This window comes from Gaeumannomyces tritici, assembly GCF_000145635.1.
Source record: "Gaeumannomyces tritici R3-111a-1 unplaced genomic scaffold supercont2.6, whole genome shotgun sequence".
NCBI lineage: Eukaryota > Fungi > Ascomycota > Sordariomycetes > Magnaporthales > Magnaporthaceae > Gaeumannomyces > Gaeumannomyces tritici.
Genome location: NW_008804550.1, coordinates 1,231,211 through 1,250,798, shown reverse-complemented (window position 1 = coordinate 1,250,798; position 19,588 = coordinate 1,231,211). Strand labels below are relative to the sequence as shown.

The window sequence follows — 19,588 nt, the reverse complement described above, 5'->3', positions numbered from 1 at the left end:
GCTAATGCCACCCCTCGAGGTCCTGATCAACCAACTGGAGCTTGGGGCAGGCCCCACTATTCAGACTGCATGCGGCGGAACCCCACCACTGAAAGGGACCACCAAGCTTGGCCAGCCTTGACCTGGACCGGACAACTGATGCGACCACCATTGCCGCCGACAAAAAGGTCGAAGAGCAAGATGATAAACGCGTTCCTGGTCTTCAACGGCCAGGGCCAGCCTCGGCTGACCAAGTTCTACACGCAGCTGGTGAGTCTCGCGCCGTACAGACTCGAGCAAGGCCGCCCCCGCTGACGCAAGCCTGGGGCTCCCGCGCTAGGACACGAGTATGCAGCAGCGCCTGATCAGTGAGATCTTCACCCTGGTCTCGAATCGGCCCTCCGGGTCGTGCAACTTCCTGCCGCTGCCGCCGCTGCTGGCCGCGTCGGCCGGCGCCGCGCCCGACCAGCCGCAGCAGGGCGACGCGCCGTCGCTGGTGACGTACCGCCACTACGCTACCCTCTTCTTCATCGTCATCTCGACCACCACCGAGTCGCCCCTGGCCCTCATCGACCTGATCCAGGTCTACGTCGAGTCCCTCGACAAGCTGTTCGAGAACGTGTGCGAGCTCGACCTCATCTTCAACTTTGAGACGCTGCACGCCGCCCTGGGCGAGATGATCATTGGCGGCGTCGTCGTCGAGACTAGCCTCGATCGCATTGTCGCCGGCGTCCGCGCGCAGGGCACCGTCGCTAAGCGGCCCGTCAATGAGGGCAGGGGCGGTCTCGGATCTGGGCTGGGCATGGCTGTCTGGCACGGCAGGTGACATGCGACAGGGAGCAGCAGTGCTGCCGAACAGATGCTGGTGGTTTGACCTTCATCCCGCTTTCCAAACGAATCGATATCACGATACCACCTCTCAGGGGCAATTCCTGCACCTTTCGGGGACTACCCTCGGGTCTGCTGAGTGAGGATTATGCACACAGGGGGCCCGCATAGTCCAGCAAGTCCCTCGCCTAAGTGGGACAGGATATGAGAGATGAGGGATACCGCAAATATGTGCGGCTAATGAGACATTTGGGCAGCGCCTAAGCAGCCCAGGAAGGCCATCTTTCTGGATGACTCGGGTATGAACGCCGAAACTCCACGTCAACATGATAGTAATTGATTGGTTTATACACAGCCGCAACGGCAAGAAGAACCCCGACTATTTAGGCGGAGGATTTGAGCGGATTGGGCGTTCGCGGGTCATGGGCGTGTTGTCCTGCTCCGCTGGCTCGTCGAGTGTGCTGCCAAACATTTCCCAAAAGGTCCTCCGGATCTACACGAACATCATGGTTAGAGCACCTAAGCTGACATCAATGGTACAAATGCGCCCAGAACTTACGCTCAGGAAAGGATTGCTTGCTGGAGGGTCCCAACGCATGAAGAGAACGCCATAAACGGTGATGACTGCGGGCCATATATAGTTAGAGACTTGCGCGCCCGATAGGGAATGAAAATTGATACGGTAAGTTCCGGCATGACCGCCACTTCCTATTGACCCTCGAAACCTCCTGCCGAGCTGGCTTCATGTACAGGCAACAAAAATAAAGAGCAGAACTTACAAGTGACGCTGAACAGCTGGGTGAGTCTTATGATCTTATTCCACCGTGGCCTCGCAGAGCGTAGAAGGACCCTTCGCTTGTACTTCTTCTCGAACTTGAGTTTGGCCTGAGGGGAGAGCTTGGAGTAGTCTGGTGGCCACACCTTTTTCAAGGGACTGGTGCTTTTTGTAGCCGACTCAGCCAGTGGCTTTGTCGCAGCTGCTAGCCGCCTGAGGGTCGCGGCGAACATTGCGGTCAGGAATCTAGGTCGCGCACGCGTAGTGATCCTGATCTCCGTGAATGATTTCGCCTGCGATGGCAAATAGGTCTTTCTAAGACCGGATATCACCATGGAACGAGGTTGAAAGCACGTGCGTCCGCAATGACGAGAAAAAGGGACATGGCTCCATCCTGAGTTGGCTGGGTCGGGCCCACGCTAATCGATATGTGGGCTCTATGCATACCCCTGTCAATTGGCAGCACCCCGCGATTGTGTTGCCCCTCCAAAATTGTTGTTGTAAGCCGTGTCATAGCAAAGTCATTTTCTTCGTTCGGATCGCGTGAGTCAAGCTGCGGTAGAGAGAGGGCCTTGCAACAGGCGAAAATCTCCAAACGCAGACGGATTTTGGGTCCAACTCCCACCGACGTTCCGCTTCACGCTCGAGAAAATCCAGCAAACATCGAAGCAAGCCCAACGAGAAAACCGGCGCCATGTCGGCCACTACTCCCCTTCCCGCTGTGGAGGGGCTCCAGATCTCCAAGATGAAGGAGCTGAAGGGCGTGAGTCCAAGGTTTTGTGTGCGACTCCATTTTCTGTAACCGGCCGGGACTGATAGCGGCATCTTGCAGACCGAAAAACGATCTGCCTTGGTTGCTATCGAGAAGAAGTACCAACGGAAGTGGGAGGAAGATGGCGTATTCCACTTCAACGCGCCCTCGACCGCCGACTACCCTCTGGACTCGATCTCTCCCGCCGATCTGCGCGCCAAGTTCCCCAAGTTCTACGGCAACATCGCATACCCCTACATGAACGGTGTGCTGCACCTGGGACACTACTTCACCATGAGCAAGGTCGAGTTCCAGATTGGCTACAATCGCATGCAAGGCAAGCGCACATTCTGGCCCCAGGGCTATCACTGCACCGGCCTACCCATCAAGGCCTGCGCCGACAAGCTAGCCGACGAGGTCAAGAAATTTGGCCAGGAGTTTGAACGCTACAAGGAAGAGGAGGAGGCGCCCGCCCCCGAAGTCAAGCCTGCTGCCGGCAAGCGCGAGGACTTGACGAAATTCACCGCGACCAAGGGCAAGGCCAACGCGAAGACGGTCAAGAAGAAGTACCAGTTCCAGATCATGGAGTCCATCGGCATCCCCAAGCAGGAAATCCACCGCTTCGCCGACAGCCAGTACTGGCTCGACTACTTCCCGCCCCTGTGCGAGGCCCACCTCAAGGCCACCGGTTCCAGGATCGACTGGAGGCGGCAGTTCGTCACGACCGATGCTAACCCTTACTATGACGCCTTTGTGCGCTGGACCATGAACCGACTGAGGGAGGCCAACAAAATCAAGTTCGGCAAGCGTTACACCATCTACTCGGTCAAGGACGGGCAGCCTTGCATGGACCATGACCGCGGAGAAGGAGAAGGTGTCGGCCCGCAGGAGTACACTGCCCTGAAGCTCAAGGTGATAGAGTGGGCGCCCCAAGCCGCTGCTGCCATTGAGGGAAAGCTCCCCAGTGGCGCCGAGGTGTTCTTGGTCCCCGCAACTCTGAGGCCTGAGACCATGTACGGACAGACCTGCTGCTTTGTCGGTCCCAAGTTGAGGTATGGCGTGTTCAAGGCCGCTGAGAACCAGTACTACGTCATCACTGAGCGGTCCGCCAAGAACATGGCCTTCCAGAGCCTCCTGGACAAGGACATGACAGTCCCGGAGAAGGTTGCCGAGCTTGTTGGTTCGGACATGGTCGGGACGCTGGTAAATGCCCCCCTGTCTATCCATAAGCAGGTCCGGATCTTGCCCATGGAAACCGTCAAGGAGACCAAGGGCACAGGCGTTGTCACTTCGGTGCCCAGTGATTCGCCCGACGACTACGCTACCGTCATGGACCTTGCCAAGAAGGCCGACTATTATGGCATCAAGAAGGAGTGGGCCGAGCTTGAGATCATCCCGATTATCGATACCCCATCATATGGCGATCTCTGCGCCAAGTTCCTGGTCGAGAAGCTCAAGATTGCGTCGCCAAAGGATGTCAAGCCATTGACTGAGGCTAAAGAGCTGGCCTACAAGGAGGGCTTCTACCAGGGCATAATGAAGGTCGGAGAATTTGCCGGCGACAAAGTCGAGGTGGCCAAGCCCAAGGTTAGGCAAAGCCTGATCAACGACGGCCTGGCGTTCGCATACGCCGAGCCGGAGAACAAGGTCGTGTCGCGGTCTGGAGACGAGTGCATTGTTGCCAACCTCGACCAGTGGTACATAGACTACGGTGAGGAGTCGTGGCGCAAGCAGGCGCTAGAATTCGTGGCCAACGTTGACGGCAAGGGACTGGACACGTACAACTCGGAGACGCAGCATGCATTCAAGGGCTCCTTGAACTGGCTGAACCAGTGGGCCTGCGCAAGGACGTACGGGCTGGGCTCCAAGCTGCCCTGGGATCCCAAGTTCCTGGTTGAGTCCCTGAGTGACTCGACCGTATATATGGCATACTACTCCCAGGTGCCGTTCCTGCACAAGGATCTGTTCGGCCGCGTCAAGGGCTCTGCCAATATTGAGCCTGAACAGATGCTTGACGAGGTTTGGGACTACATTTTCTGCCGATGCGAGATGGACGACAAGCTCCTCGAGGCCTGCAAGATCTCCAAAGCAACTCTAGAGTCCATGCGCAGGGAGTTCCAGTACACATACCCCCTGGATCTGAGGGTATCAGGAAAGGTATGAAGCAAACCAGACATGTGGCGACATGACGGAGCTTGGCTAACACAGCATTTCAGGACCTTATCCCGAACCACCTGACCTTCGCCATCTACTGCCACATCGCCCTGTTCCCGCCCGAGTACTGGCCCAAATCGTTCCGTGTCAACGGTCACCTGATGATGAACGGAGAGAAGATGAGCAAGTCGACTGGCAACTTCATGACGCTGGATGAGGCTACCAAGAAGTTTGGCGCCGACGCTCTGAGGATGGCAATTGCGGACTCCGGCGACGGTGTGAACGACGCAAACTTCGACGAGGACGTTGCAGACAACAGCATTCTGCGCTTGTTCACCACGCGCGAGTGGATCGAGGAGACGGTCAAGAACATCGGAGACCTGCGGACGGGCGAGCTCAACTCGTTCCAGGACGCCCTCTTCAGCAACGAGCTGAACGTGTTGGTTCGCGAAGCCGAGAAGCACTACGGCGACACGGCCTACAAGCTCGCGCTGCAGTCGGGATGGTACAACTTCTCGAGCGCCATCAGCTTCTACCGCGAGGCTTGCACAGCGGAGGGCATCAAGTTGCACCGTGACGTGGTCCTGCGCTACGTGGAGCTGCAGGCGCTGATGCTGCTGCCCATCGCGCCGCACTGGGCCGAGTACATCTGGCTCGAGGTGCTGGGCAAGAAGGAGACGATCCAGAAGGCGCTCTGGCCCGAGGTGCCGGCTGCGGACCCGGCACTGACTGCGGCGCGCGAGTACGTCAAGATGACATCGTCAAACGTCAACTCGGCCGAGTCGGCGCAGCTCAAGAAGAAGGCCAAGGGCAAGGAGGTCTCGTTCGACCCGAAGCGGCCCAAGAAGCTGACCATCTTCACGGCGGAGGCATTCCCGGCATGGCAGCAGAAGTACATTGATCTAGTCAAGGAGTCGTGGGACAGCTCCAAGGGCGGCATCCGCGACGAGAAGGAGCTCTCGGCGCGCATCGGCAAGATGGGAGAGATGAAGAAGGCGATGCCCTTCGTGCAGGCCCTCAAGAGGCGGCTGCAAGCCGGCGAGAACGCCTCGGCGGTGCTGGAGCGCAAGCTGGCGTTTGACGAGCAGACGACGCTGCTGGCCATGGTGCCCGGCCTGAAGCGAACTGCCGGCTGCGTGAGCGTCGACGTCGTCGCCGTGACCGAAGGCAGCAAGAAGGGCAAGCTGCTGTCGGACGACAGCAAGATGGTGGACGTGACGGCCCAGGCCGCCGACGGGGCGGTTCCCGGCCAGCCAACTTTCTTCTTTGAGAACGTGGAGGCATGATTGTGCGATGATGGGATAAGGATGGCTGCGAGTGCAATATTGGGAACAGGGAAATTCCACATGTGTGGGTAAATGGAATGCGGCTCGGAAAGGGAAGCTATGTGCATGTCGAGCCAGATATTGAGGAACACGAGGAGATATGACAAGGGGGCTCACCAGGCTTGGTTGTACTGTCCTCCTGTCTGATGCATATCTCTCCCAGTTTCCCTGTGCGCTTTCCAAGTGATATTCCGGCTCGCTAGAGAGATTTCTGCTCTCCGTGCTAGAAAAGAGAAGAGGTGGCAATGATTTTCTTTGTTTTTTCTACCCGCCGCTTGATAACTGTAGGTGGCAAGCGACCACAAGGCTCCTCTTCCTCTCAACTGCATCCTCTCCCTTCCCGTGTCGTACCGTCGTTCCATCTGGTACAACGAGTAACGCTGGCCACTGAGGAAAGGAGGTGCCACTAGGGAGGACATGATGCAACCTCCAGGACTGTTGCAATTACTGTGCCCTCCTGGCGATCGCACTACAACCGTGTGGGAGGTTCTGTGGGAGACAGCTAGCCCCCCCTTTGATCATCTAGGTGCCCCCTTCGACTCTATGATTACGTGCCACCTCTCGGTGAGGCAAACGCTATTTAAGGGGCCTCCATCACGAACAACCTGCGTTATGCCATGGGGAAATCTCCCTGGCCACCCAGAAAAAAAAGGGAAGAAACGGAGGCGGCCTGTTTCGGTGCGCGCCTTGCCAGACCCTCGTGTGTCACCCTTTGTGGTCCGCAGCCGACCCCCTCCCCTAGCCTTCCGGATTCTGCGGGCAGGAGCCTTCCCCTGAGGCCGGCGCCGACTGCGTCCTTGGCGCACAGGAGTAACGTCGCGGGGGGCGGTTGGGGAGGGCGGGGCAGTTGTCCTCCTTTTGGCTGGTTGTTGACCTGCCACTGACTTGTCCTTTATGTCATATCCCGCCGAGTGATACCAGCTCACGACCCCCTCAGCCCATCCTTTGTGCTTTTTCCCACTCTTCGGGAGATTCGTTGTATAATGTCATCCCTTTTATTTCGGCTGGTACGAAACAAAAACACGATCAGTGGCACTTGAACACAGGGGGGGGCTTTCGCTTCTGAACCGGGTGCTTATTAGACGAGAGGGGCATCTCCCTCCCGCTGAGCTCCCGGGCTCTTATTCTCTTTTCTTTTCTCTCTCCTCTCGAACATCACCACCTTTGCGCTTTCTACATCAAGCTCCTTGGGTCTCCATACCACGTCCTCTCCTCGCCATTGGCAAATCCGGCAAACATCGTCAAACACCACCGCCCATACCATCCAAACACAGCGTTGGTAGAGCGATAGTCAAAAAAATGTTCCCCCGTCCCGCCCTCGTCCTCACGGCCGTCCTCCTCGGCACCTCCCCGCTCGCCGCGGCCGAGGCCAAGCAGGGGGCGGCCATGATGCACGAGATGGCGCCCGCGTCCACCACCATCGTGCTCACCCGGGGCGTCCATACGACCGTCGTGATGCCCCTGCCCACGGACGGGGAGCCGGAGGCTACTGCCCGTGAGTTTTTCTGCTTCCCTCCTCCCTTCTCCTTTCATGTCACCCCCCTTTAGTTCTCGCGTCGAACATTTCCCTGACGTTGAACCCACACACCCATAGCTGGCACGCCTGCGGTCGCGGCGCCCACGTCGTTTGCCGTCCCCATCCCCATCCCCGTCAGCACCGCCGGGGCCGAGCAGGTGGCGCGCGACGGCGGCTCCGTCCTGGGCGTGGCGGTTGCGTGCGGCCTGGGGCTTCTTGCCATGTAGATTCGGCGACGGTGTGGTTTCGGCGAAAAGGGTGCGGTGGTGGGAAACATGCTCACCCGTTTCTTTTGCGATATGGATACAGACATGACCGATAGGGGACTGGTGGACAAAACGGCGCTTGTCATTAATTAGGGGAGATATCAAACTGGCTATCTCTTCCGTTTTCGAAGATGGCTGTTCCCTGCCCCTTCCCCTAACTGTTCAGTAGCGGCGACCTTTAGGTTTTCTTCCTCGAGACGGAGCGTTATGCTGCCTCCCCTTGGTCGTTCCTCCCGACCCAGGCGCAGTCTCAGAAGCTAGGTTGAATCCAGCCTCGAATCCTCTGGCATTCCGGGACTTCTTCTCTTGCGCCCGGGCTCGCCCGGTAGATGCCTGGACAAGCCCTTCCCTCGTGGCACGATGAGGGTGTGATAGGGGGTCCGTGACACAAAATCACCCGACAACGGTAGCCCGTGGGTCCCGTCATCGACCGCAACCGACCACTGCTATCCAGTGATGAGGCAGACCCAAGCGCCCGCGATGTGCCCTCATTGTACATGGCGGCGCACCGTCCGTATCACCAAGGTCCCCAAGCCCACTTCCAGCAAAGGCGCCCGAACGGTAGCGCTTTCGGGAAGGGCCGCATGGCGGGGCGCTCAAGGCGCGGAGAGGGTAGGCTAAAAAAAAAAAAGCATGCGCTGCGCTCGCTTTCAGAGTCACATCACTCATCAGGCGGCGATAGGGACAGGCGCAGGAGGCTCGGGTTCTTTGGGTTCTTGGGGCTTGGGGAGGTTGTCCTGTAGACGAGAAGAAAACAAGTCAGAACAGATTCGTCTCAGTCATTGTCCGAATAGCCGGCCGAGGGAGACGCACAACTTCATAAATGACCCGGATCATCAAGCTGCAGCTGGGACAGACGGCGATGTCGGTCGAGCTGTCGCGCAGGTCGGCCAGGGCAATCTCGAACTTGTCGCCGCAGGGGCAGGGGTAGTGGTAGATCTGCAGGGCGTCGTCGAACGTCATGTCCTCGATCTCCACCTCATCGTACACTGAGATCTCCTCCTCGTCGGCCATGGTCGTTGTTTCGGCACTGGCTGGCCTGGTTGGCTGTTTCTGGATGCTGGATTCGCAGCCACGCCAGCGACCAAAAAGAAGATGATGGTTCTGAACGAGGGGCAAAACGTGCGGCAGCCTGATCGAAGAGGGGTAGGAATGACGCTAAAACTTTTTTCACAGTTTCCCCGGCGCTTCTTTTTTAACGCTAAACCTTTTTTATCGGTCTATGGCAAAGGCCAAGGTCGCATTGAAAGTCATCCGCCTCGCTCATCGATCATGTGACTCCGCGTCGGAGAATGACGTCGGTTTCCGAGACGGATCAGCGTGGCGCGTGCACAGCACACCATTCCAACCCCCCCTTTACGTTGCGCCCGCCATTTCATTCTAATCCACGACTACATATGTAGCTGGTCTTCCGAAATTGCCTTATTACTCCGTTTCCTACCGATCAAGAACCGGTGCCCGTATTAGTTGCAAATACCCATATTCCAAGCACTTGACGCATTCGCCTCTAATCAGTAATGCCTTCCATCGGCACCAAACGCAAGCGTGATATCGGGGTCGGTCCGGAAACGACTGAAAAGAAACGGAGCGCCAGGGTCACCAAGGTAGTTCTCTACCCAGCCAAAAGAGATGCATCCAAGGCACCCACCGTCATGACAATATCACACGACGGCGACAACCCAACACCCAACAGCACCGACACCCAACCAGACCCCAACCCAGCCACACCACCCCTATCCACACTCGCGTCCACAATCCACAACGGCAACACAGGCTGCCACGGCGACCTCGAGCGTCAGCAAGCCCTATCCCTCATCGACGCGGCCGCCACCGCGCGCGACAGCACCCCCTTCGAGCGGCGCGTGTGGCGGCTCCTGGTCCAGATCCCGCGCGGCCGCGTCTCCACCTACGGCGCCCTGGCCGCGCACCTGGCGTCGTCGCCGCGCGCCGTCGGCAACGCCCTGCGCCGCAACCCCTTTGCGCCCCTCGTGCCCTGCCACCGCGTCGTGGCGACCGGCGGCGGGCTCGGCGGGTTCAAGGGCAAGGTGGCGCGCCGCGACGGCGAGGGGGACACTCTACGCGAGAAGAGGGCGCTGCTAAAAGGGGAGGGGGTCGGGTTGGATGTTGCTGGGGGGAGGGTGGTTGGGACGCCTTGGGATGCGTTTGTAGGGTAGTGTGCGTATTAAGTAGCTACTTTGTATGTTGTTGTTTAAAATAAATGTGTTGTGTTTAAGGAGGCGTTTTTTTGTTTTTTGCTTGCTAATGTGCACGTTCGCGATATTGGAATTTGGGTGCACGCCAGGTGGTTAGGCGGCAGTTACGGGATTGGCCACCGTGCAACACGCACCTGCCTCGTCGACACGCACCTGCCTCGTCGACACGCACCTGCCGTGCCTTCCTGCGCCTAAAACTTATAACTATTCGGCGTGCTCCATGTCGGCATCGAATACCAAAGGACGCCAAGTTGGTGTAGCGGTTATGAGGCTGGGTCGAGTCGACACCGGGACCCTACCTGTACTCCGCTGCAATAGCCGCTTGGGTTCTGGGTTCGAGCCCCCGTAGGGGATCGAAGAAACAGCCCAAGTGGGAGGTTTCGTAGCTGCCCACCCTCGAGGTTGGGCAGTCAGCTTTTTGATTTCCTTTTGCATGCTATATTTTTTTTTTCCGCCGTAGCAAAAACGCACAAGGCCGCTGCGCATGTATTTACATGTTGGCAGCACTCGCATAGCTCACTTCAACCCTCACACTATTCACTTGGCACAAAAAAAGTTTAGGTTATAGCAGAAGCAACGCTTGGACCGTTTTATTGTGTCTCTGGTCCGGGATATCATTCAAAGCGAGACATGTAGCTACCTATCCGGCACCTGCGCTCAAACAAATGAGGGACGAAGAAAGATGCGCAAAAGACAAGAAGTCGCCTCGCAGCTTTGGCGTGTTGTATCCTGTAACCGCCACGGCTGGGGATAACCAACACACACTATCAGAAAACATAGTATGGGGGAATAAACGGCTTATAAAAATACAAACAAAAAAAAGGAAAAGATAGTGTGGCGGGGAAACAAACACACGAGCGCCTAGTCTTCCCTGAAAGGAAGCTTGGTCCTCGGCTGCATCATTGGTCCGCCGCTGGTGGGCTTGGGAAGCCGCCCGACGGCCGGCCTATTGATGCTGTTCCCGCTGAGGGGGTTCCTAGGCATGGTGCCAAAGGGGCTGACGGCGCCGGCCTTGAGCCACTGCTGCAGGCTCGGCGGCCTCGACCCGCGGCTGCTCCTCTTGTCGGGAGGGAAGCCGGGGCTGCCGGGCCCGGACGTGGCGGCGGAGCTCTTGGGGAAGATGGAGAACTTGGCGACCGCCGGCGGGTTGCCGACCACGGCCCCGGGGCTGTCGTAGATGCTGCTGCTCCGGTTGGCCGCGTACTGTGTGGTTGCGCCCGAGTTGCTGTTGCTGGCCGCGGCCAGCGCCACCGGCGGCTTGACGTCGCGTGGGTAGCCGCCGACGTTGTACGCCGGTGCCGGCATGCCCATGGGGGCGGGGCCGGCGGGGGCGTCGTTCCGTCGCATGAGGTTGTCGGTGCTGCCGTATGCGGCGCCCAGGCCGCTCTCGGTCTTGCGGAACTGCGTCGGCGCCGAGATTTTGCGCCTGACGCCGCCCACCTTCTTGCTGTCGCGGTTCCTGTTGCGGCAGCGCAAGATGAGGTAGAAGACTGCTATGCTGAGGAGCGAGGACGCGATAAATGTTCCAACCACGGCGAGGGCTGCCTGCGTCACCGAGACGGCTGCGCCCTGTGCCTGGGAGACCTGCGTGTTCGCCTCGGTCTTTTTGGATCGGGACAGACGTCTGTTAGCATCACTGTAATCGTGTTTCAAGTGTCAAGCAAGGCTGCACATACCCGAGCGAGAGTGGCGTCAGCCCGCGCCGCCTCCACTTGGCTGGCGGCTTGGTCCTGGATACGAGCCGCGTCGCGGCTGGCCTGTGCCATGGCCGCGTTCGCACTACTCGAGGCGCTGGCCAGGGCCGACGAAAGGGCGGAGCTGGCGCTGCTGGACACGCTCGCGATGGCGCTCGAGGCCGACTGTGACGCGCGGTTGGCGGCCTCGCCGGCCTGGCGGGCGTTGTCCTCTGCGCGGCGGGCGCTCTCCTGCGCCTGCCGGGCATCGGCCTGGAAGCGCGCCGTCGACTGCGACAGCTGCTGGACCGACTGCGACAGCTGCTGCGACGCCTGCGACACGGACCGCGACGCCTGAGTGGCCGAGTCGAACGACTGCGACAGTCGCTGAATCTCCCCGCTCAGCGCCTGGATCTGGCCGTCGTTCTGGCGCCGACCTAGCGCGTGGCCGCCGGCCAGGCATGGCGGATACCTCGGCCCTGGGGTGATGAGCGGATCCGGTGCCGTTGCGGCGGCGTCCTCCTCCTCCTCGCTTTCCCGTTTACTCGTCGTCGGTTCGTCCTCCGAGTCCCTTCGTTGGTAGGCATGTCTCCTCTCGTGACCCAGTGCTAGTGCCCTCGCGGCCTTCAGATCTTGCTCCTCTTGCTCCTGGCTTGATGGTGATGCTGCCGGCCCCGGTCCGACTGCCCAGCGTCTCAAACGCTCCATAACATCCACGACCGGCACTTGGAGCTCGCCACTGTCGCCGCCATGTCTTCTCGATATCGGTTGCAGTCCCGTGACATCGCTGTCCCGTGCCACCAATATGCTGCCGCTCGCGGATGGCAGTATTAATAAGAGGGACAGTAAGCCGAGCCGCATCATTAAACGCCGTTTCGACAGTGTGTTTGTTTCCCTCGCCACCATCTTTGCGTTTGGTTTCCCGCCGCGGGGACAACCAACTGGGAGAATGGGAAAAAAGGGGGATAGCACGAAGTGAAGAAAACCCGGGTTGGTCTGCTGTCAATCTTTACGCGGAACAAAACAACCAGGTCAAACTAGCCGTATTAGAATAAGCGGTAGCAAAGAAGAAGAGAAAACATGTGTGCAATCATCTCCCCCTGGTTAAAGCGGTCGACGATAGGGCATCACGAAAGAAGAGAATAGGCAAAAAAAGAAACCGGCATGGCGAAAACAGCAGCAGATCATAGGGTAATAGGGAAGAATAGAAAGAAGAGACACCGGCAGACCAGGGGAAAGCGGCCTAGATCAGACGATGGGTGGCATGGTCAGAGGGAGACGGCACGCGAGGGGATGCGCCAAGCGGAAGCGAAGATCCCGACCCTGTCAACGGTCCCTCAATGCGCGCCCGAGGGTGCCAGGACGGACGGGCTACTGGCCCGCCAGCGAAGTTCGCCTATCGCATCCCGTTGCCCTCTGCGAGGGCCAGACGGCGGCCACCCCCATGGCGATGGGGTGGGGGAGGAGGAGGGCCCAAGGATAAGCTCAGCCGTTGTGAGCCGCATGCACAGGGGTTTGCTGACAGGGGGGGGCCAGCCAACACGCACGCATTCTCAAGGTTTCCAGCGAGGGACAGGACATGACAGAGAGGGGGGAGGGAACGTTCGGTGTGCGGGAACGTCGGCCCAATGGCCTGCTTGCGACCCACGATCCGCATCGGTGAGGGACGAGCATGACCTGGCATGACAAGGTCGCAGAAAGGCGGGTCGGCGAGGGGGCCAGGTGCTGCCTGTCAGGCCGCTGCCCATCAAAGGCTGGACTGCACGGCTGTGGATGAGGGACCCCCAGAGGTGCTTGGCACCCAACCCAAAACCTAATCGGCAATTGGAGAGCGTCGAAGTCGGGAGAGGCGGGCGAACCTGAGGAGCACAAGCTCCAAAAGATTACATTGATTGATGCGGGGCGCCCCGCGACTGAGAGTTACCGAGGGAGCGGCAAGCAGCCACTCACTGAAAACAAAAATCAAGACTGCCAAATACTTTTCCTTACCCAAACTCTATAGCAAAAAAACATCAAAACAAATTCAATCAATTCAATTGCAGTATGCCAAAGCACCATAACACGCCCAAAAAAAAGCACGGACCCAGGCCATTGCTAATTAATTTAATTCCAATCCAATCCCTTACTATAAACTCGATTTTTTAAATGCTGGCTATTTTTTCTGGTGGTGTTAACTGACTTTGAAATGGAGCCTCTTTTTTGCGGTCTTGATTTTTAGTTTTACCTAGTGGGTGGCAGCCCAACCTGGCCACCTCAAAGCTCGCGTGGGCTTTAGGCACGACCCAGGCACAATTGACCAGGCCTCCCCTGCAGCCCCTTGCAGAGTCGCAGCCCTTGTCTGAAGTGAAGCAAAAGGCCCCCACTGCGTTCACCAAGAGCGGGCCCCCCACATTCTGACAGCTTCCTGGGCTTGCGATTCGCGCACCCGACCCAAGCAGAAACACGGGGGGCCCTGGCAATTTCGTGGTTCGGCAACTTTTGAGCCTTGATTTCCGGACCACTATTCTTCCCGCCTCGTCAGGTCCGGGCCGCACGACGCGCTGCACGTCGTCCGAAGTTCGTCTCCTCCTCCTTGGACCGGACGGCACTCGAGAGGAATCATTACGGCTCTGCCCGGGCCCTGTGCCTTTTGCAGCACGCCACAAGGAAACCACGGGGTGGGGATGGATTTGAATTTTATTCTTAGTGCTGACAGCTCCGTTCGCTATCGCTTTTACTTTGAGGCTGATCTTCAGCTGTGGTGTCACCAACGTATTTCCCTGGGAGGGTGGTGGCCATGAGACGCACATTAACATCCGGCGGCACCACACTTCACTTCCAGCCGCGCACGACAACCTCTCCGCCTATCCATCTAGGTACCAGTCAATTTATAGACACTCAGTAACAAGAATCCAAAAATGTTGTTTCCAATACGACTTTTAGCCCAAAGAGGATAACCGTCTGTCCTAAATAAACTTCCAGCAAAACATGCCAACAAGTCGTGAACCAAGGATGAAAGGCCTCGGTCAGGGGTGCATGTCTTGGGGGCCTGGTCCCCACGCCGGTGCCCCTCACTCCCCCTCGACGACACCCCCGGCTCACCGTCCAGCACTCTCAAACCAGGAACGGACTAGGGCACACCCACCCAGGCACCCGGCCCCAAAGAACTGCATCTCTTTGTTTGTTTGGTGCCGGAGGAAGTGCATAGGTACTAGATAACTCGAGAGGGGCCCGTCCGCCTACCTACCTATGCTGGTCGACCTGGAGGCTTTTTAAATGCCCATCTGGAAACATGTGTCTCGTCAATCGTTTTTTTTTTCCCCCATAGAGTTCTAATTCCGGCACCATAACGATCGACAGGGGCAATCAACCCCCCTCGCAAACCCCGAAAAGTCCGAGTGGCCTCAGGCGAACGAGTTGGAGGCGCAGCAGCACGAGGTCAGAAGGAGGGGAAGAGAGGGGAACGGCCAGCTTGGCCATTGGCACCTTTTAGGTGAAGCTAAATCCCTGGCCCATGCGCACGCAGGCCATATAAACCCCCCTCTAACTATTCTTATGTCCCATCGCATATCGCAGTCTTCCCGCGTTCCGGTGCGAGCCGCAGACCACACAAAGCCCAGAGGTTATGTATAGTCTTGCTCACATATACACCTTATTCTCTGCCGTGCTCCCGGTCTCACCCTATCCTGCATGTGCGCGCATGGCACGACGGCGTCGGTGCGACCTAGGTGTCATGAGGGAATCCGAGGCGCACTCTGGTAGATCAATGGCGATCCTGACAGGTTGTCTACGATCACCGAGACCGATTCATTCATGCCACTGCGAATGTTTCCTCGCTTTGGAGCCGGCGTTGCCGAGGGAGGATGTGACATGATGAGCTGCAGCGGGAGTGCAAGTCGAGTCGTACCAAGGCCGGTACCCGTGCTCTCGTCACTCGATTGTTTCCGCCTCTTTGTGCCTCAGCGATCGTCTACCAGACAGATGCCCATCCTCAACGACCGCCATAACAATCTTCATGCCGGAAACACGTCAAACCGAAACAGCGTGATGAAATAAAATGGTATATCAAACCAGATACATGCTTTTTAAGGCTCGAGTTTTAGTATGTTCAAGAATAAAGTCGACAGAGAAAGAAACAGTGACAGAGCACGAAGCAGGCGTGCTCCTGGACAAAAAAGGTATCCCATAGACCACAACACCGTTTTTGACCATCCGAGACGACAAGAAGCAAGAGGTCCCCATCGCCTCTGCTCTCCCAGAAAGTCGGTGTAATCAGCTGACGGATCGATGACAAACAATGAAAAGAAACCGGCTATGATATCCCTCCATCCCTCTCAAAACGCCGAAAATGCGCTCCCCTGTGAAACTGCCTCACGGGGCTTCTGCAAACAAGCCGTGTGAAATGCGTGACCCAACCAGAAATAGCGCCAATCGGACATTTCTTTACTCAACGGCATCGCTCCCCTTTCATTTTCCACTTTACTTGGACCGCATATCCCACACAAACATGCTCGAATCCAAGTATTCGCTCGAAACCGACGGCTGGTGTCTGTCTTGGTTGGCGTGGCGTGGCGTCATCTGAGGCTTCTTGAAAATATAATCGAGACACCAATCCACTTCCCTGCATCTCGGCCCTTCGGTTCTTCAGTCGTCCTCTCTCCCATTTTGACGCTCATCATCCCGTCATCTTTACACGGGCAGCTTGAACTTCTGGCCCTTCCAGACCTTCTGGTAGTATATCCAAAAGAAGTCGCTGTACAGGACGGTCTGGATGATGCCGGCGATGATGGCGATGTAGTCGACGCTGTGCTCGGGCTCGGTGAAGTAGCGCCAGATCCAGTTGGGGATGTAGAGGGCGCGGTAGGCGCCGAGGGCGAAGAGGTAGTGGGTCGTGATGGTCTCGGCCTCGCCGGTGCGCTGCAGCATGAAGAGCTGCGGCAGGATGGCCACCGACTCGAGCCAGATGCTGAAGGCCCAGAGCATCTCGCGGATGGTCCAGTAGTATGGGAAGACGATGGCCATGACGGCGGCGCCGCCGAGCAGGTACCGGACCCGGAAGGTGTCGACATTGGGGTCGTTGGTCGGCTTGTAGGCGTTGGTCATGAGGTAGATGATGTAGCCCTGTGCCGAGATGAAGAGGATCTTGAATATGACGTTGTAGATGCTCTTTGTGATGAAGAGGTCTGTTGGGTTTGCGCGGCAGTGCCCATTGGTTAGCAGGGTCGCAGGCAACAGGAGATAACCAGGGGCCAGAGGAGGCTCTGGGCACACATACCGAGATATCTCGAGACGTAGACAATGAGGTATAGAGTTTGCGACTTGAACGAGATGCCGGCGCAGCTCTGGAGGGGTCAGGGTTAGCCTGGGCAGCGTCCCCGTGGTACAGAGGTGGGCTTTGATGGGGGAGGGGCGATGGGCTGGCACGAACATTGAGCTGCGTCATCTTGTGAAGGAGGATGAGGATGGAGGCGAGGTGGGAGAAGTCCCCTAATGGCATCAAAGCCTGTCAGTCGCATTGTCCCCTCTCGTTTGCTAGTTTGCGCATCGTTGCTAGGCTTCCTATCCCAGATTCAGCTGCTCCAGATCGAGACGTACCCAGGACGCGGAACAGGTTGAGAGGCATCTTGGTCAGCTTGGTCGCCGCTGTGCGGGCGCTGGCTTTGTTCAATCAATCGTGTCCGCCTATACTGGCCGTCGGCGGTGTCGCTGCTGGCGTCGAGGGGGGGGCGCGTCCGTCGTCGAGCACGGCGCGCAGGTCTGCTTGGTTGCAGCTGTGTGGTTTTGGGGGAAAGGACACGACGCGATTAGCCTCCCATTGGACCCCCGTTTCAGACGGGCAAGACAGCTCGAGCGGGCATCACAGCCACACATTCAGCGCAGCCGGTAATAGCAGCTGGGCTCCACAGTGGTTCCTTTTGCCGGCAGTCCTTACGTAGCTGGACCCACCACGGGACCTTGTTTGTAACCTTTCGAGCTCCCTTTTTGACACATGAAATCGAACGCCGCAGTGAACATGATTACAGTACCACTAGCTTTCAGGCCAGCCAGTTTGATTTGTGGCTGAGTAAGGTGCCTTGTTGTGAAAAGAGAACAGCTTGCCTGCCATCCTGCCATTCCAAGTTTAGCGGTCAGATCATCTGGTGGCAGCACAACGCGTGTCTTACATTGAACTGACAGTGATTGATTGACGTGGACCGAAGGCGATGGATGACCGTGGACAGCGGGAACCGAGCGCTGACAAAGCAGCCTTTCCCAACTTGGGCTTTGCCATCATGTGCTGAGCATGCGACGACGACTTAAAGAGAGATACCTAGTCAACCATTTCCATGATGTTTGCGTTTGAAGCGTCGGATTCATTCATCAGCTATTTTAATATAAAAACCCACTCAGAAGCCTGTTTCCACCACTAGTAGCACCCCTTCACATACCGCGACAAAACCGTTAACATGTCGGGCAGCCCCGAAGCCCAAAACGCAGACAAAGGCAAACAGGCCGGGGGTGACCTCATCTCAGTCACCGTCACCCTGGGCACCCAAACCAAAACTTTCACGTTCCCGGCCGACGATAGTACAGTCGACGACCTATCAGACGCGTGCGAGGAGGCCTTTGAGGACGCCTCGGGCGCCAGAAAGTACAACTGGTCGACGCACAAGTTCATCGCCCCGCAGCCTGTCGGGCTCCTCAGGGGGGCCGAGCAGGGCGCCACCCTACTCTCCCAGTCGCTGGCCGGCAAGAAGGTGCGCCTGATGGCCAGCCGCCTCGCCGACGTCGACGCCCTCCGCGCGGCCGAGGCCTCGGCCCGGGACAGGGACGCCAGGAGGGCCAGCGCCGCCCAGGCCGCCCGGCGGCGACGGCACCAGACGTCATCTCTAGCCAGCCGACCCAAGTCGACACAGCAGTCGGCCGGCGGCGGCGGCGGCGGCGGCGGCGGTGGCAGCTCCACCTACACCTTCCTCAGCCTGCGCCCGCTCCCCCACCTGCCGCGGCCAGAGGCCAGCCTCCGCTTCCTGGAGCGGCTGCGCGACGACCCGGGCGTGCGCGCCGTCATGGAGAAGCGCCGCTTCACCGTCGGGCTCCTGACCGAGATGGACCCGGCCGCGCACACGGACGTGTCGCACGACGGCGGCGTCGGCCGCACCCTCGGCCTGAACCGCAACCGCGGCGAGGTCATCGAGCTGCGCCTCCGCACCGACGCCGGCGACGGCTACCGCGACTACCGCACCATCCGCAACACCCTCTGCCACGAGCTCGCCCACAATGTGCACGGGCCCCACGACAGGGACTTTTGGGACCTGTGCCACGCCATCGAGCGCGAGGTCGCCGCCGCCGCGGACTGGAGGGGCGGCGCCGGCCGCACCGTCGGCGACGGGCCGGGGTTTGACGACGAGGAGGATTATGCTCACGACCACGGCGGCTGGACAGGTGGCGAGTACGTCCTCGGCGGCGGCGGCGGCGGCGGTGGCGGCGGCCCCGCGGCGCAGGATCTGACCCGGCGGGAGATACTGGCCAACGCGGCCGAGGAGCGCCACAAGCGCATCGCGCGGGAAAGGAGAGAGGCTAAAGGAGCAGGTGAGACCCCGGAGGCGGGAGAGGGGGTAGAACCACAAGAGACCGGGAAGAGGAGAGAAGGCGAAGGAGAGGAGAAGCGGCGGCAGAGCTGAGGTCAGTATGTGTATCATGTCGTATTATGGGCGAAGAAGCAAGCATCGCGATAGCCGCATCTTGGGCGACGGACCGGCCATGTACAAATACATGCACCCTATTCTACGCCGGGGTCGAGATATTGTATGCCTTGTCTCCCTTTATTCATGTTTTAGCGACGCGCCGTGCTGAGCATGGCGCACACCCTCCCGCCTATATCCCAAGACGCCCTTGCTTAAGTGGAGATTATATAAGAACATTTCTTATACTGCCAGCTTATATAGTGCAAGTGCGTGTCGACACATTGCAACCCGAAGCGAGTGACACGTGCACTAGGTCGAATGCGCCGTGCCAGGTCACAGTCACACCAAGTCAGCGCCGGAGAACGGAGGACAGCACACAAACACACACACGGGGCCGGCTGCGTGCGTGTCGCAGCCAGGACGGACGGGCTTTCAATTCAGGGGCTGCGGTGTAGCCCGAAAGGG

At 58.4% G+C, this 19,588-nt stretch overlaps 10 protein-coding genes across 10 annotated transcripts; 5 read left to right on the top strand and 5 right to left on the bottom strand.

The window, feature by feature from the left end:
• Positions 1–8: 8 nt before the first annotated feature.
• GGTG_10800 (hypothetical protein) lies at positions 9–1,702 on the top strand. The gene is made up of 2 exons (XM_009228676.1): positions 9–249; positions 320–1,702. Exons 1-2 carry the CDS (start codon positions 70–72, stop codon positions 803–805), a joined length of 666 nt encoding a protein of 221 aa, XP_009226940.1. The 5' UTR covers positions 9–69; the 3' UTR covers positions 806–1,702.
• On the bottom strand, positions 775–1,973 carry GGTG_10799 (hypothetical protein). Its single transcript, XM_009228675.1, has 3 exons — positions 1,587–1,973; positions 1,367–1,431; positions 775–1,300 (listed from the first exon to the last, which is right to left on the bottom strand). The coding sequence occupies exons 1-3, from the start codon at positions 1,915–1,917 to the stop codon at positions 1,187–1,189; spliced, it is 510 nt and encodes a 169-aa protein (XP_009226939.1). The 5' UTR covers positions 1,918–1,973; the 3' UTR covers positions 775–1,186.
• A 113-nt stretch (positions 1,974–2,086) lies between these two features.
• GGTG_10798 (leucyl-tRNA synthetase) lies at positions 2,087–6,623 on the top strand. The gene is made up of 3 exons (XM_009228674.1): positions 2,087–2,345; positions 2,415–4,490; positions 4,550–6,623. Exons 1-3 carry the CDS (start codon positions 2,277–2,279, stop codon positions 5,771–5,773), a joined length of 3,369 nt encoding a protein of 1,122 aa, XP_009226938.1. The 5' UTR covers positions 2,087–2,276; the 3' UTR covers positions 5,774–6,623.
• Positions 6,624–7,111: 488 nt separating this feature from the next.
• On the top strand, positions 7,112–7,871 carry GGTG_10797 (hypothetical protein; the record flags this gene model as incomplete). Its single annotated transcript, XM_009228673.1, has 2 exons — positions 7,112–7,307; positions 7,407–7,871. The coding sequence occupies 2 exons, from the start codon at positions 7,112–7,114 to the stop codon at positions 7,553–7,555; spliced, it is 345 nt and encodes a 114-aa protein (XP_009226937.1). The 3' UTR covers positions 7,556–7,871.
• Positions 7,872–8,262: 391 nt separating this feature from the next.
• Positions 8,263–8,608, bottom strand: GGTG_10796 (diphthamide biosynthesis protein 3; the record flags this gene model as incomplete). Its single annotated transcript, XM_009228672.1, has 2 exons — positions 8,263–8,331; positions 8,408–8,608. 2 exons carry the CDS (start codon positions 8,606–8,608, stop codon positions 8,263–8,265), a joined length of 270 nt encoding a protein of 89 aa, XP_009226936.1.
• A 320-nt stretch (positions 8,609–8,928) lies between these two features.
• On the top strand, positions 8,929–9,832 carry GGTG_10795 (RING-2 protein). Its single transcript, XM_009228671.1, has one exon. The coding sequence runs from the start codon at positions 9,112–9,114 to the stop codon at positions 9,766–9,768; it is 657 nt and encodes a 218-aa protein (XP_009226935.1). The 5' UTR covers positions 8,929–9,111; the 3' UTR covers positions 9,769–9,832.
• A 535-nt stretch (positions 9,833–10,367) lies between these two features.
• Positions 10,368–13,036, bottom strand: GGTG_10794 (hypothetical protein). Its single transcript, XM_009228670.1, has 2 exons — positions 11,484–13,036; positions 10,368–11,409 (listed from the first exon to the last, which is right to left on the bottom strand). Exons 1-2 carry the CDS (start codon positions 12,384–12,386, stop codon positions 10,669–10,671), a joined length of 1,644 nt encoding a protein of 547 aa, XP_009226934.1. The 5' UTR covers positions 12,387–13,036; the 3' UTR covers positions 10,368–10,668.
• A 1,295-nt stretch (positions 13,037–14,331) lies between these two features.
• On the bottom strand, positions 14,332–15,258 carry GGTG_10793 (hypothetical protein; the record flags this gene model as incomplete). The annotated part of the gene is made up of 3 exons (XM_009228669.1): positions 15,103–15,258; positions 14,707–14,743; positions 14,332–14,425 (listed from the first exon to the last, which is right to left on the bottom strand). The coding sequence occupies exons 1-3, from the start codon at positions 15,149–15,151 to the stop codon at positions 14,332–14,334; spliced, it is 180 nt and encodes a 59-aa protein (XP_009226933.1). The 5' UTR covers positions 15,152–15,258.
• Positions 15,259–15,443: 185 nt separating this feature from the next.
• GGTG_10792 (hypothetical protein) lies at positions 15,444–17,265 on the bottom strand. The gene is made up of 4 exons (XM_009228668.1): positions 17,055–17,265; positions 16,888–16,946; positions 16,735–16,801; positions 15,444–16,642 (listed from the first exon to the last, which is right to left on the bottom strand). Exons 1-4 carry the CDS (start codon positions 17,080–17,082, stop codon positions 16,149–16,151), a joined length of 648 nt encoding a protein of 215 aa, XP_009226932.1. The 5' UTR covers positions 17,083–17,265; the 3' UTR covers positions 15,444–16,148.
• Positions 17,266–17,743: 478 nt separating this feature from the next.
• GGTG_10791 (ubiquitin/metalloprotease fusion protein) lies at positions 17,744–19,374 on the top strand. Its single transcript, XM_009228667.1, has one exon. It carries the CDS (start codon positions 17,906–17,908, stop codon positions 19,118–19,120), a length of 1,215 nt encoding a protein of 404 aa, XP_009226931.1. The 5' UTR covers positions 17,744–17,905; the 3' UTR covers positions 19,121–19,374.
• Positions 19,375–19,588: the final 214 nt, after the last annotated feature.